This window comes from Dinoponera quadriceps, unplaced genomic scaffold (genome assembly GCF_001313825.1).
Source record: "Dinoponera quadriceps isolate SergipeBrazil2010 unplaced genomic scaffold, ASM131382v1 scaffold566, whole genome shotgun sequence".
Lineage (NCBI taxonomy): Eukaryota > Metazoa > Arthropoda > Insecta > Hymenoptera > Formicidae > Dinoponera > Dinoponera quadriceps.
In genome coordinates, this window is record NW_014555972.1 from 4,445,198 (window position 1) to 4,460,504 (window position 15,307).

The 15,307-nt window shown below is 48.2% G+C and overlaps 2 protein-coding genes across 3 annotated transcripts; one reads left to right on the plus strand and one right to left on the minus strand.

Annotated features, from left to right (window-relative positions):
- Positions 1-90: 90 nt before the first annotated feature.
- LOC106746256 (uncharacterized protein CG7065-like) lies at positions 91-9,339 on the minus strand. 2 transcript variants are annotated; one of them, XM_014622626.1, is made up of 6 exons: positions 9,181-9,339; positions 7,394-7,508; positions 6,398-7,113; positions 6,065-6,168; positions 5,858-5,960; positions 91-5,475 (listed from the first exon to the last, which is right to left on the minus strand). In XM_014622626.1, exons 2-6 carry the CDS (start codon positions 7,463-7,465, stop codon positions 2,697-2,699), a joined length of 3,774 nt encoding a protein of 1,257 aa, XP_014478112.1. In that variant the 5' UTR covers positions 7,466-7,508; positions 9,181-9,339; the 3' UTR covers positions 91-2,696. The 2 variants fall into 2 exon arrangements, with proteins under 2 accessions (XP_014478112.1, XP_014478111.1); XM_014622625.1 differs by having other exon boundaries at positions 7,394-9,339.
- Positions 9,340-10,063: 724 nt separating this feature from the next.
- On the plus strand, positions 10,064-15,025 carry LOC106746422 (NAD-dependent protein deacetylase Sirt6). The gene is made up of 7 exons (XM_014623027.1): positions 10,064-10,445; positions 10,718-10,845; positions 11,411-11,529; positions 11,622-11,745; positions 12,303-12,476; positions 13,135-13,258; positions 13,350-15,025. The coding sequence occupies exons 1-7, from the start codon at positions 10,380-10,382 to the stop codon at positions 13,848-13,850; spliced, it is 1,236 nt and encodes a 411-aa protein (XP_014478513.1). The 5' UTR covers positions 10,064-10,379; the 3' UTR covers positions 13,851-15,025.
- Positions 15,026-15,307: the final 282 nt, after the last annotated feature.

Genomic DNA, 15,307 nt, shown 5'->3' on the forward strand with positions numbered 1-15,307 from the left:
TTTGACCTTCACACCGCACTTTTATCGTCGCTCGCACGGTGGTGTCAAGAATCGTTGTTGCGTGTAAAGCTTGGAAGAAAACCAGGCGTATCCCACGAAACTCTCACGTCGCGTGCTTTATTTGAGATTGAAGGCGATTGACCGATACCGTCGATATCACTCCCTCGCTCTATAATACTTACTATTGATAATTACATTGGAATACCACAGGTGATTATGGATGATGAATATCTTTTCAAATGCTGCCGGACAATCATTTTACTAACGTTCTGAAAATGCCTCCTTTCCCTTTCCTTCGAAATATTGCTGAAATTTCTGTACAACGCGCACGCACGCTGACGATTTGTTTTTCTCGCGTATTAAATATGATATACAAACGATAAATTATTATACAGAACATTTCCTATCAACGTGACGAACGGTGGTTGACGCACGTATCTCCGCCGACGGCCGTCTCGTTTAATTTTACTTACTTCTGCTTGGTCGGGAAATCACGCACACACACAGGCACACGACGTATGGTAACAACGGCGCGCGCGTGCGCATACTCACCACGTTCACTACGAGAAACGTATGCAACTCGCGCGAAAACGACTTACATTCGACCCCGTGTACACTCGACTCACATTACTTTCACTGATGATGGCTGCACGCCCCGATATTCACCGGCAGCCCTGAAAATCTATAGTACACGTGACGTGCACTATAAATCTCCAGGACTGACGGTGAATATCGCAACACAACTTATACATACCTGCACGCGCGTACATACACACACACGCACACATACGCACGTCTAGCGGGCACACAGAAAAAACATGTACGAAAACGCGAGTGCGATTATGGACGTGTACGAACGTGGAAAAGATTTCGCGCGTTACAAACGTCGCGTGTTCGACGTGACGCGGCGGGTTCGCCCGTCACACAAGGAAGGTCACCAGGACTCGCGCCTTCTCATCTCATGGGAAGGCGACACGGAGTCAATACTCCTGCACAACGGAGCAACGCGTGGCTAAGGGCTTTAGCAGAATGGCTGACTTGTTAGCTCAAGACAATCTTTAAGGCCTCGAGTCCTTGTCTCGGAACGCACAGCGACCGCCTTGTGCCTGGAATCTTAACACTCAGAACCAGTCTCGCAACCGGTTAACTTCGTCACTCGATTAAATGTCAATCGTGATTGGCGATTTCTGGTTAATTTTACTCAACGGCAAATGAGATTACTCAATTCCAGTGGAATGATCGGCGGGTTGAGTTAACCGGAGTCGTTGTGAAACGGCCCCTTAGACCCACTGCCATGTCACTCGAGTACGGTTTTAATCACTGAAATGGGAATGATATATATTTTGTGGACTATTTAGAAACAGATGTTAAGACACTGAGAATGAAAGTAATAAAATATAATTTGTACACGATATATATATATGCTAATGTAGAAAAAAACAAAATTACAAATTTATTGCAAAGTAACCACACCCAGATTTACATACATCTCTTCTAACATTTTGGAAAACAATCCATGCATAATTGAGGTTATCACTGCATCAATTTCTCAAGAATATTTACATTAGACAATATGTAAGATACGAAATACGTTTAGGAGTAGATACACCATCGTCCTTCCGTTGAACACGTGGTTTGCTTTGTATTATGACTGCGTATATACATTTATACGAGTCTGTTTTCTGTTCCTGAATTGGGTCGCGCCTTTTACCGTTAGAGCGAGACGTGTGTGTAACTTAGCGTCGAAGGGAAGAGGAACGGAGTTCCAGCGCAACCTTCGAGCTCAACAACAGAAAGCACATGGTCAGATTGGACGCACGTTTGTGCGTGTCGCGACTTCGGGCGCCGAGGGAGCTCTCGAAACCAGTCGGACGGTCTACTCAAATAAATAAATCCCAAACCTAAAAAACCGTTCTGCTTCTGACGACAAACTGCCGTGTGATAAAACAAAAGATCAATGAAACGATAATGTGGACAAAGATTTCGGGCATAGAGCGTTGTCTTAAAATTACAAGTCAGCTGTTCTGCCGAGGCCTTGAGAAAGACGTGTTGCAGATTGTACTTTACAGCATCTCACCACCACGTTTGTCACACCACCGAGTCCGGGAGGAAAAGTGAGCGCTCGTTCCTCCCGCGTTGCGCCGGCGACAACCCGGGAGAAGAAGCGAGCACCCGGACCGTCAGCTGGGGAGTCGGAGAATTATTTTCGCTGCCTTCCACTTAGCGCTCGCAATCCTCGCATCATTCTATCCTTGTTTCTCTCGGACGTTAAACAAAGATTAAGAACGATGCTCGCAATCGTTGCGAGCGTTAAGTGGAACGCTGCTTTTCGTCACGGCCATGTGGTTTGCGTCACTTTGGCTCGTAACTTGCCGCCGCTTCTCGACTGGAACAACTTCGAGAAAGCTGTCGACGACGGCTTGACGAGGCCGGCGAGGCCGGCCGAGTGTTCACCGCGCAGTCATCCGTGTCATCCGCATTGGTGTCTCGCGCGAGAAGAAATTGTCCGTGGGGGTGGAGGGGAGGGGGGAATCGCGCGACACCGGGATATGACTGGCGTCCGTTCGTGTCCGTTGGCGCATGATCAATTGGCCGATCAATCATTCGCTTAATTCTTACGTTTTACAGGGGAGACGCATATCGGCGCGACGGAGAGAGTGAAACGAGAAAGAGAAGACGACGCTCTCCCGACGGATTCAATAGAAGCGCGGTTGCTGCATGTAGCTGTCGTACTGCTGCGTCTGCGACGGCGGAGTGTAGCCCGGGGTGGTGTGCGCGGCCGGGGGCGGCGCGTAAGAGCCGTAGGAGCTCTGCTGCGAGTACTGGGCGCCGTACTGACCGGACATGTTGCCGTAGCCCTGATAATTGTAACTATTGTCCATGTATCCCGAATTGTTCGGGAACATCTGCGGCTGCTGCTGGTAGCTGGGGAACTGCTGACTGCCCGGCACGTTGGGATAGGTGATCGTTTGGCCCGGCGGCCGCGGCTGATTGCCGGAAGGCGCGAACGGCGGCTGCTGCATCGGATTGTAGAAGCCGCCGGCTACCGACGGCATCTGCTGCTGCTGCTGCTGCTGATCGACGGCGCTCGGCAGCGAGTCGAGCTTGTCCTTGCCGCCGTGCAACTTGGTGACGAACTTGTTCGGCAGGTCGCCCATGATGTTCGCGATCAGCCGTTTGGTCTCGTTCAGTATGGCGTTCGGATCGTTGGTGCGCGAGGCAGTCTCCTTCGGCCGAGGGGGCGAGCGCGACTTGGAGCGCGAGCGGGAACGCGAGCGGGACCACGACTTGGAGAAGGCGCGCGACGTCTTCTTCTTCGCCTTCTCGTTCTCGCTCACGTTCTTGTCCGCCGCCTTGTAGATGTCCTCGAACGTGTAATCGTCGTCGTCGTCCGACAGGTCTATCTTCGTCTTGGCCGTCTTCTCATTGTCGTTGTCCTTCGTCTTCTTGCTGTCGGCCGGTTCCTCGTCGTCGTCGTTCGCGAACATGTCCAGCTTCGGCTTCCACTTGTCCTCCTCGTCGGTCGGGTTCTGGTTGCTCTTGCGAATCGAGAACGGCGAGACGCTCTTCCTGCTTTTGCCGACGGTGACGGCCTCGACGGTGACCTCCGGGGTCGGCGACTTCAAGCGGCCGCCGCTCGTTGACATCACCGACGACGACGTGCCGAGATTCACGAAGGCCCTGAGCTTCTCCACTCGGCTCGGGTCGCTCGCCTCGAGCTTCTTCAGGAAACCGATGAGATTGTGCTGCTCCGGCGTGCTGAGCTCCTTGAAGTTCTGCAGCATCGACTTGAGATCGGCGTCCGACAGGTCCTCCACCTTCTGTGACTGCCGCTCGTTCGGCTCGACGGTCTTCTCGACCGTCGACCGAGCGGCGTTGCTGCAGCTCGCCAGACCCTTGACGAAGTCAGCGGTGGTGACCGGCTTGTCGGAGAGCTTGGACGCCTCCGCCATGCCGACCACCGCGTTGATCAGAGTCTCGAGGTCCTCCTGCGAGACGTTCGACTTACCCTGCGCGACCAGAGCCGCCGCGATTTCCTGGGCGATCGCTACCTTGTCGACCGTACCGACACCGGGCACGCTCACCGGCTCGGACTTGATCGCAGGCGCAACGATCTCCACCGGTCTCGAGTAGGCGGCTCTGCCGGCGATGTAGCTCGCGACCGGCTTCGCGCTCGGCAGGAGCTCGCGCTCCAGTTTCCGCTTCTCCTCCTCCAGCTTCTTCTTGCTCTCGGACGCCTTGTGCAGCAGCTTCGCGATGTTCTGTATCGCCGTTTTCGTCGGGCTCACCGCCATCTTCTCCACCATCCCGGCGAACAGCTGGCCCTTCAGCTTCTCCTTCACCGTCTCGAAGATCACGCTCACCTCCTCGTCGAACAGCAGCTCCTCCGCGGAATTCGGCTTGGCCTTCTCGGCGGCCAGGGCCTTCGACAGGAGCGATACTATCTTGGGGCCGAGGGAGCCCAGCTGGCCCTCCAACGCTGTGAGCAACCTGAGCAGACCGACCACCTCGAGGTCCTCCGTCAGTGTCTCCTCCTGAGACGAAGGCGCCGGCGAGTCGTCCTTCACGGGGTATGGGGTCGCGAAGTGGATCGGCCTGACGCGGGTGGCGGTGCGCGGGTAATAGGGGTGGCTGTAGCCCGCGCCCCTACCGCGCGAGTACGAGGGGTAGGCGTAATCGCGCTCCCGTAGCGCCTCGTGTCGCTCGTAATACTCCGGCTTGATCATCTTCGTGCCGACGTACTCGACCTCGTCGTCGCTGTCCGCCCGGTGCCTCGGCCGCTTCGCCACCGGCGACGAGCGCTCGCGCCTCGCCGGCGTCCACTTCTCCGGCGGCTTGTCCTCGGGCAGCTCCAGCCGCTTGCGGATCTCCTCCTTACGCTGTTGCAGCTGTTCGTTGTGGATCTCGCGCATCCTCTTGTTCCAGAACTCGATCCACTCGGGCTTGAAGTCGTGCTTGCTCGGGTCGCTACCCTCAGCCTGCAGCTCCTTGTAACGCCTGTTCCAGAACTTCTTCCACTCGTCCGGGTAGGACGGGTGCTTCTCCGGGTTCTTCTCGTGGAACTTGAGGGCTCGCTCCAACGTCTCCTCGGCCCGCCTGATCTGCTCGCGATATTTGTCCCACTTGTCGCGCTCCCTCAGCGGAGGCTGCGGCGAGCGGGACCGCGAGCGCGAGCGTCCGCGCGCGCGCTCCCGCGAGGGCCGCAGATGCCGTTCGCGCGAATGCCGCGACCCGCTACGGTGGTACCTTCCTCCGACGCTCCTCTCGGCGGAGTGTCTCCTCCTGTTCCGGGTAACCGGCGAGCGGGACTTGGAGCGCGACGGCGAAGGGCTGCTGGAAATGCTCGACAGCGACGAGAGCGATTTCGTGTCGTCAGACGGACGTTTCGGCGTCTTCTTCGCGCTCTCCTCGGCCTTCGACGCCGGCTTGCGAAGGCTCGTCTTGTCCTTGGTGAACATGCGGATCTTGAAGCCCCTAAAATGTAAAAAGGATGTCTGCGGGGTGTCCCGAATATATTGCTTCCCGGAAGTTCCTACCTCCTAGGAAAGAAGAAAGAGATATATCGTTTCCCTGATAATTCGCGCTACGAAGGAAACAATGGAATAAAAACTCGAACTCGTTTCACCTTACAATCTGCTTAAGCGCTCCCGCAACTTTGGGCAGCGCTTTTCCTCAGAAATAACGTTACATTTCGTTGCAGAAAATTAGCAGAAAGTTAAAGACTCGTATCACACCTATCGTAGATTCTTAGGGAGATAACATATTGAGTCAGAGACACTCGAAAGACTCGAATTTCTCAAATTACTCTTTTACTGCCAATCTGCGCGTTCAACCACCCTCCGTCTCGCCTACTTACGATTTGGTGAGCTCTCCTTTGGGTTCTACTTTCTTCGGCGACTTTTCCTTCTTGTCTTCCTTTTTATGCTTGTTATCGGCCTTCCCATCGGTAGGCTGAGGATCTTGACGGAAAGCGACGGTTAAGAGAATTACAATCGCGAGGCAATACTCGGCCACTTAGTGAGTAGGATAAGTTTATGAAAGTACATCTTATACATATACTCACCTTTCTTCCTCACATTATTACCATTCAGCTCCGCCATTTTTTCATCAAAATTCGTCACCCATTTTACATCATAAACTTCCATAAACGTACACTCCGGCGTTTCCCTGTATGCAGGAGAAACAGCCGCATTGGTCTTTAAGGTCTCAAGCGTACAACTAGGGAATAACTAGCAGAAAGCGCGGTGTATACGGTATGTCGCGTTCGTAACTTTAAATTCGCGCACCGGGCGCGCGAGTCAAGTCAAAATCGGGCTCTCGTTCAATGAGATATATATATGAGATGTACATATATATATATTTATTTTCATCAGCGGGTGTGTGCTCTCGAACTTACCTAAAGTGCACGTCCTGATACACCCTCTTGATGTACTGCATCCTACTCTTCTCGAACTGCGACTTCTCCACCAACTGCGGCTTCATTCGGCCGAACTTCTCTTCGATCTTCTTCGCCACTAACACCGATATCTCATTGGCACCGCGCTTATAATTCGGAGTGCGGGGCAGCTCCGTGATCGCTCGCGATATGGTGGGGAAGTGCCGATTTAGGTAGGTGATGCGGTGATTGTAACTGGTAATGTGCGCCATTACCGTGCGCGGGTCGCCGCGCTTGTCGCACAAAACGCAAGTGTAACTCGGCTCGCAGGACTCGTTGTCGACCAGCTCCAGGAGGTACTCGAGGCCGACCAGTGGTGAGCTCTGATGCCGGTCCAGGCTCATCTGTATCGACGTGGTACGCGTGATCTGGTCCTCCGTGCCGGGTGGCACCGGTTCGCCGGGCGCCAGCGCGTCGCCGATCACGGTCGACTGTACCGCTGCCGTCTTGCTCTCCGGTCGCTTCGACCACAACATCACTGGGTACGGCCACTCGTCCAGCTTCATTTTGTGCCGGTTGCACTGATTGTGACTAATCAACTTATGCGCCCCGTATAGGGCAACGTTACAGATATGACACCATATATCACTGTCTTCGGTCTCGGAGTACACCGGCTTCAGCGCGCCGTCTTCGGCGGTGACGCTGCATCGCATTATGCGCTTGCGTTCGTGCTCTTCCTAGGGAATATACAAACGATTAACAACGATTCGTATCGGCGGTTCGATCTCCCGTTTCGAGGCGAGGATTTTTCTCGTTTTTTTCTCCCTCTCTCTCTCTCTCTCTCTCTCTCTCTTTTTGTTTCGTTTCTACGGAAGACGGAAAGATCGGTAAACCTCGCGTGTACGTTTGACGGCTTCACATTCACTCTCCGATTGCTCAATTGCACACGTGACGAAATACGTGAGACGATATATATGTATATATCGATCGTTCCTGCATCCCGCATCTTTCCTTTACCTTTTCCTTGTCCTCTTCCGATTGATGGGAAGGGCTAAGTCCCTCGATATCGAGATCGTCAAAATTCTGCATGTTGCGGCCGTAGTATGTGCGGACGAGGTCTTCGTAATATTCTCTGAAAATTATATCGAAATCTTTATGAGGCCGCGAAGAGGTAGTGCAGACGACGATTTGCATCAGGGTTGACTCAAAGCTGCATTTATACTTTTCACATTGCATTTCACTTACTCACACAAGAGAGATCTGAAAGTGACAAAGATAATTTTAGATCGTGCGGTGTGTGCGTGTGTGTGTGTGCCGGTTAGTCGGAGAATACTAGAAACATTAGAATCGTAATCCTGCAAGAAACGCAACGTTAACAAGCATTTGATATTGTGTGTGAGCCAACTCTGAAGTAATGCCACGGAATAATCAACATTAGAACTATCATTAAAATGTATTAATCATGATTCATATTTGTATATTATTTTGTAAACGAATTGTCCGTACTTACTTACCATCGCTGTCGCATTTGCTGTATACGCTCTAACATTTTAATTTGAACCGAACATCAACGTGTGCATCGTATTCTGATATAACACAATCAGAACAGTATCTCTCATCGTTTAACTTGACTCACATCAAACATTGAACGTATAAATGGTTTTTTTTTCCCAACACTTAACTTTATCTCAGGGAGATACAATGGAACTGTAACTTATTGTACTCGGCACACACGTGTGTGAGACATATATATGTCTGAGACACATGCGGCAAAGAGCAAAAAAACAAGAAACGAACGTTACCCAGAGAAAATCCAATGCTTTCGACAAGCTTCATCGATCTGTTTCAAAAGGCTTTTTTTTGATTCTGTCATAATGGTGTACATTTGTATTGAAAGCTACATGAGTGATCTTAATAGCGATAGTGTGTTTACAGTAATTACAGAAAAAACGGGAAACACAATTCCTCGGCGGGTTCGAACGCAGATGGATCACAACGCTCTATGCACAGAGAAGAATAGAGAAAGAATATACAGTATTTATTTTATCGTTTACGCTCGCCGACGGCCGCTATTAGTCGCTATTTACTACCTTGCTGGAGGTGCAGGAGGTACGGCTCCTCCAGCTACTTACCGATCGTACGAGAATCTCTCATGATTTCCGCGGGGAAGCTCGCCGGGGAGTTCCACCACAGCAGTAAAGCACAAGTGGCACAGAAACTGAACTGAATCTCCAAACGGAACGCGGAACGGGGGGCAAAGTTAAGACCTTCCCAACTTCGCCAAATCAACAAATCGACTAACGAGTGCCGACCGGCAGCTGACGAGAAAGAGGCACACACACACTCCCCGTTAATGTGTTGCTGATAGCTCCGATATATACCGGCGCCTCGCAACATCGCAGCGTGTATTTCTTTTTTTCTTTCTAGCTTTTGTACCGTACAAACCGATTCAGCTTTTATCGGCCAAAAATAATCGTCCGTTCGAGCGGGCACCGGAAAGGAAGGCACGGATGAGATGCGTGGTAAGACGCTTCGCGTCATTCGCGCCAGCCCTTCGTTGAGGCGAGACTCCGGGACAAACGCGAGAGAATCGCACCTGCGACTCGGCAGGAGAGAATTGTTTCTCGAAAAAATTAGACAGACACGTAGTTAAAAAAAAATGTCATTTCGACATCACATACGTTCATGCACGCACACACGCACTCACGCATTTATACGCGCGCGCGCGCGCACACATATATACATCTCGATGCCGACGTCGGCCCCGTCGTGGCGGAGTAAACGAGCGAACGAGATTGACTTACCCTGAGCGCTGAGGAAGGTTGCTTGCCGAGATAGCTCTCACGTCGTGGCTCGACGATCTCTCGATTTCATTTACGGAGATGCCTCATGGCCATGCCGTGAACGAGGCATTGCTCCCCCCGTACGTTCATCGACGACTGGCTCAGCTAGAGAACCGTACTCTTCGGCGCGTAGTACTGCACTTTCTACACTTGACATGAAACTGATGCAATCAACAGCTAATCGCAGACATCCGTAATGTCCGTGTCAGATTGTTGCGGATTAAGATTGAGATCGGATTGAAATGTAAAACAAAGTTTACCGAACTTCAGTTGCGACGTTTAGTTATTAGAAATGTGCGCCAATCGGAACACAGCATTTCCAAAACGTCACTATACTTCGCCAGACCAATCGCATTGGCGAATTAGCTGAACCGATCGATGCGATTCGTCGATTCCCTTGAGTTGATCGTCGATTAGATTCAAACCATGATGGTAAAAACGGGCCTTAATCGGTTAAGTTGCCCTTAAACTAAAAAAAACCTTTTCGTTTGATGACAAAGCACTATCAATGTATAATCAAAGAAAAAATGAAAAAAAAAAATAATTTAAACCAAAAAGATCGAAGGCATGAAACGTTGTCTCAACAGTACGAGTCAACCGGTCCGCGCACACGATCGAACCTCAAACCTCATAGAAGATGCGAACGCTGATGATTCCCGCGCAGCGCGTTAGGTCGATGGACACGGCGCCGGCGCAGCTGCTCGTGCACGAACTGTACGCATCGAAGACGAGCTCGAGGCGTTCTCGAGCGCGACCGAACGCCGGAACGCCGCTTCTATTAACCAGAGCGATGCGGCGCGACGCGGCGCGGACTCACAGTGCGCATGCCCCGGGCGGTTTATTATCTTCTTTCTGTTCAAGTGCCATTTCGTTGCATGCAGTGCAGTCTATAAAACAGAATGCGTTCTCAGCGGGTCTCGAGTTTCCTATCACTTATCGTCATTCGTAGCGTATAAACATAACAGCACGCGGTCATTAGCTCGATTCATATTGTTTACGTATCCGTCTGGCACATGGGAGCGCGGCAGGATCGCAGCTAAAATCGCGTTGGTGTCGTCTGGTTGGTCGTAAAAGAGTACGGGACCGCTCGGGATCGTTCGTGGCGTCTCAGGCGTCGTTGGATATTCGCGGGAGCATCTCGACGATACGGGCGCGCAAAAATGTCATGCAGCTACGCGGACGGGTTATCGCCGTACGAAAACAAAGGGGTGCTGGGACAGGAGGAGGTAAAAAAAAATAAAAAAAAATATAGGACCAAGTCCTTCCTTTGTTTTTTTTTCTTCTCGTCGTCTCGTTCCGTCTCTCTTCTCTTCCTCGTTTCTTTCTCTTCTTTTTTTTTTTCGCGGCGTTACGGCGCGCAAACGAGCGACAGTGAGTTTCCTCTCGGCGCCGATTTATTTCGCGGGGGTCGATCGGAGAATGGATGCGCGTCTTTGTTTCTTTTTTTTTTTTTTTCTTTTAATTCTCTCTCACCTCTTCCCTTTGTGTGTGATTGCAGAGATACGACACCGCGGAGACGCTTCGTCTGAAGTGTGGCCTCCTGGCCGACTGGATACAAGGCGCCCGTCATGTCGTGGTGCATACCGGCGCCGGTATCAGCACCGCCGCGGGTATTCCTGACTTTCGGTGACTATCCATGGCCGTTTCTCGATTACGAACTCCTTCCCCCTTTCCGTGGCCCGGCCTGTTGTTCCTTTTCCCTGTCAGTTTCCAGTGAGGATAGCATCTGATTTTATACCCTACAAGACAAAGAATGTTGAAGCTTGAGGATTAAGTACGAATTGAGATGTTGAGTTTTTAAAAATGTTATACTACAATATACTTTTGTGAAAAATAATTGGTTTCATACCAGTGTTGTGGTGTATCTTTGCAGTATGTATATATATGAATATGTTTACAATAGACCTTAAGTTTTGGTATTTTTTTTTTTTAGATTATTGCGGATTATTTAATGGATGTAAGAATATTGATAAATGAAGTAACATTATTTATAAGTTACTTATAAATTCATTAAAAAAGCAAGATGTTTTTATAATAAATATATCAAATAGGAAAAATGTAAATATTAAGATTACCGCTGTCACGTTACTGTAATTGTTTTTGTCAACAAAATGTAAGATAAGAATGTAAAATTTTGATATGGAAAGTGACATTGGTTAATTTAATTTAATTTAATTTTTGTTTGTATCAGGGGTACAAATGGTGTGTGGACATTGGAGCAGAAAGGTTTGAAACCTTCAATGAACATTTCCTTTGATGAAGCAATACCTACAAAGACCCATATGGCTATGAAAAAGTTGATAGAAAGCAGTGAGTATTAGTGAATAAGTTATGAATGAGTATATAAACTTATAAATATCTGATTATTATAAAATTTGCCTTTTTCCTTTTTTTTTCTTCAGAAAAAGTGAAGTTCGTTATAAGCCAGAATATTGATGGACTGCATCTGCGATCGGGAATACAGAGACAGTACCTTGCGGAGTTACACGGAAACATGTTCACGGAACAATGCGACAAATGTGGCAGGTTTGTATGCATAACAATGGCATGGAAACATTTGTAAGACATAAAAAATATATAGAATGTTTTAGAAGGTAGGTAACTAAATTTTAGGAACCTATTCTATTAATTTTAAGACTGAGAAAAAGTCATATAAATACACATATAAATACATAGATCGTATAAACCATAAGAAAACTCTGCTTTTCCGAAATATAAACATTTTCTTATTTACGGCATATTTTAATTGCACTGCATGAAAGTTTTTTAATCGTAATAATAACACTGGTTGATGAAGTAATAGAAAGGGATTAATTCTCCCGATTGAAATCTTTTTGAATTTTTTAATTTATGGGAATATCTGAATGAAAGATATGTAAAATTTGACTACTCGTTTTTCTTTTAACACTCTGTAAATCTACTATATAAAATGTATATAAAAGTGGATGTAAAATATAATATATAATATTACTTAAGATATTCACTTCGGGGAACGAGATATCTCGTTTTTGTGATAAAATCGCTCATACCAGCAATACCAACAAATTACCAACAAATTTATTTAAATTATTTTTTACTTGCAGGCAATTTATTCGTAATTTCGCCACCAAGAGTGTGGGAAAAAAGTCCCTGGATACCGTCTGCAGATCTGAACAAATAGGCGGTCGCCCTTGTCGCGGCCGGATGCACGACACCATTCTCGATTGGGAGCACAATTTACCGGACAGCGATTTGACACTATCTGACTTGCATTCCAGGTAAATGACGATAACACCATGTATTGCCACTTGAAATCACTAAAACATGACTTTGTTACATGAGAAGCAAACCTCAGCAGTTATTTTAAAAGCTGTAAAGCATATAAGTATATAATAGCGTACGTGATTTTAGGCTTACGGAATACCGCAGGTTTTGTAAAAGGGAAAGTTTTTGAAAATATTTATCCATAATGTACAGTCATGGATAGAAAGGTTACGACACTTTTTCTCGATGAGTTTCGCAACGCATCTCGTGTCCAATAGATTTGGTTTTCTTTTTTTAGTAATTCCCAGGAGATACATTTTCCTATTGGATACGAAATGCGTTTCGAAACTCATTGAAAAAAAGAAACTGTTGCCACCTTTCTGTCCACGACTGCACACATTGCGTTATGTACGCCTTACCATTGTAACTTGGATTACTCGTACGATTTTCCATCTTATATATACATATTTATATATAAAGCTGAAAATTGTAATTGTACGAGTAACCTTCGATATAATAATAAGGCACATATGAAATAACATATATTTGGTTTTAATACATTTGGAACATTTTTTTTCTCGATACTCGAAAGAACGTTCGAATTGCGTTGAACTGTACAACGATGTGCAGACGGAAAGTTGCGCGTCACGTTTATCACCGTCGTTCTTCTAGCGTCGCCGATCTAAGCATATGCTTGGGAACCACGTTACAAATCATTCCGAGCGGTAATCTACCTTTATACACGAAGAAATACGGAGGTCGTCTTGTCATATGTAACCTGCAGCCGACGAAGCACGTAAGATCCACCACGTCCTCTCACGCGCGCGCACGAGAATGCGTGATATTCCGTCGCTCCGCGACTCTGAAAATGAGAAATGTCATTGCAGGATAAGAAGGCCGACCTGATTATCAACGGCAACGTCGACGAGATAATAATCACCGTGATGAAGAAGCTGGGACTGGAGATACCGGAGTACGAGAGCAGCATGGATCCGACGCGAAATTCCGACACGACCGCCAAAGAGATGGACTGGACGATCCCGACGAGTAGAATAAAGGAGATGAATGTGCTGTACAAGAAGGTGTGCAAGCCGATGCGGAGGAAACGGAAAACGTTCATGTACGAGCGCGAGAGGACGGACACGACGAAGAGGGAGACGAAGGCCAGGAAGCAGGCGTTCACGGTGAAGCAGGAAATCAAAACGGAGGATAATAATCTGGCCGCGACCGGTGGGATGTACAAGGCCGAGGATGATCGTGTCGTACCCGAGGGGAATCCCGTCAAGACGGAAGAGAACACGGTGGACGTTGAGACATGTAGGTACTCGGTGGAGGACGTCACGACGGTCGAGCACAGCACAAATATGGAAATGAACCAGACGGTGTAGCAAGTTTGGACCGGGCGTTGATTTTTTCCATTCTATACATATATTTCGATTACTCTCAGTGTACGCTGTCGTTACTTATGAGTGCATACCGATTGATATTCATTCAATGATAAGATACGTCTCCGAAAGCGGAATATAGGTTTATATCTATTAAGTAGATCTCTCTCTCGCCCAAGACGTAGCTCCGTATTCTGAACTCTCTTTCGTCGATGAAAGCGCGCTTCTCTAAAAGTGGCTTGGGAAGCACTCGATCGGACGGGGAGCTACATTTCGAACACTTTTGTATCGATAAAAGAGACTTCCGAATACCGGCTGTACTCATCACACATTTAGCATTAAATACTAGTGCTGTCCGTCTCGACTATTCGAGTACCTGGGTCTTCCTGGATTATCCGGCCACCCGGATAACCGGAGACCTTTCGGGTGTCACCCGGATACTCGGGTAACTGAATATACAGTTAATTTCGGACGAGTTACAAGTTATTGATTGCTCGAACGATGACAAGCGAGCGAATATATCGCAGAGTCGTATCTACTTGTTACTATTTTCCGGCTGCCGGAGTAATATCCGCGATTGAGGATGTCGTCCGGGTGCTCGGGTAGTATCCGCGAATGTGTACACTCGGGTACACCGAAATAACCGGATTATACTGACAACAATATTAAGTACGGCAATCTTGTTCTTTTTTTTTCTTCTTTTTCTCGCATAACTTCTTCCACACGGAAGTCGAGGGTTGGATAGTGTGTAAACTGTTGAGCTGTAACACGTTCGTTGATTTTTGTTCCTAAGTACTTAAACGCTCTTGTCGCGGCCCCGTTCGGGCCGAATAATAATCAGCAATGATGTAATCAATCAAACTAGGTTAATTTCAGTTCGGTTCTCCGTCTCCGGCCGTTCGTGCAGCGCGCTTTCCCGACCGTCTTCTTCCCGAGAGCTTTCGTGTCTTCGAAAGGTTTAACGTTAAATGTGCAGCGAGAGAATACGGATATTCATTGATTTTTTCCATTGATCACGTAAACGTCATTCCCACTGTCTGAAGGCCCGGATCTGTTCCAGCAAATTGTCTGTATATATACATATTCGTCTCGGTATCTGTTGAAGTTGCGTTCCTCGTGGTATCTGCTTTTTACAACTCGCCTACGTATTTACGCATACGCATATTAGACAACGCGGGTTTGGGAGGGGGGGGGGGGGTTCAGCAATGAATCTCNGCGACGACGTGTTCCAGATTTCTCGTGCATAATACGATACTTTTTCCACTATAGATTAGAGTACTAAGGTTTAATCTATGAAAGAGATCTTCCTACAAGATATTTCGCCAGTAAGAACCTCCGCGGTCAAAAGACCTCCTTTCCTTTCGACCGACACGCTGAGCGTCGCGACACCGTCGGGACGGTTGAAATCTCTTGAAGTTTTGCGTGTTTGTAGAAAAAAAGAGATCCTTTCGGGGCGGGAG

Coding starts and splice junctions, on each gene's coding strand:
- LOC106746256 (XM_014622625.1), bottom strand. CDS start 7,612: ATGCAATGTGAAAAGTATAAATGCAGCTTTGAGTCAACCCTGATGCAA. Junction 7,114..7,393: donor CGGAAGAGGACAAGGAAAAG/GTAAAGGAAAGA, acceptor TATATTCCCTAG/GAAGAGCACGAACGCAAGCG. Junction 6,169..6,397: donor TATCAGGACGTGCACTTTAG/GTAAGTTCGAGA, acceptor TCCTGCATACAG/GGAAACGCCGGAGTGTACGT.
- LOC106746422 (XM_014623027.1), top strand. CDS start 10,380: ATGTCATGCAGCTACGCGGACGGGTTATCGCCGTACGAAAACAAAGGG. Junction 12,477..13,134: donor CTATCTGACTTGCATTCCAG/GTAAATGACGAT, acceptor TCGTTCTTCTAG/CGTCGCCGATCTAAGCATAT. Junction 13,259..13,349: donor ACCTGCAGCCGACGAAGCAC/GTAAGATCCACC, acceptor ATGTCATTGCAG/GATAAGAAGGCCGACCTGAT.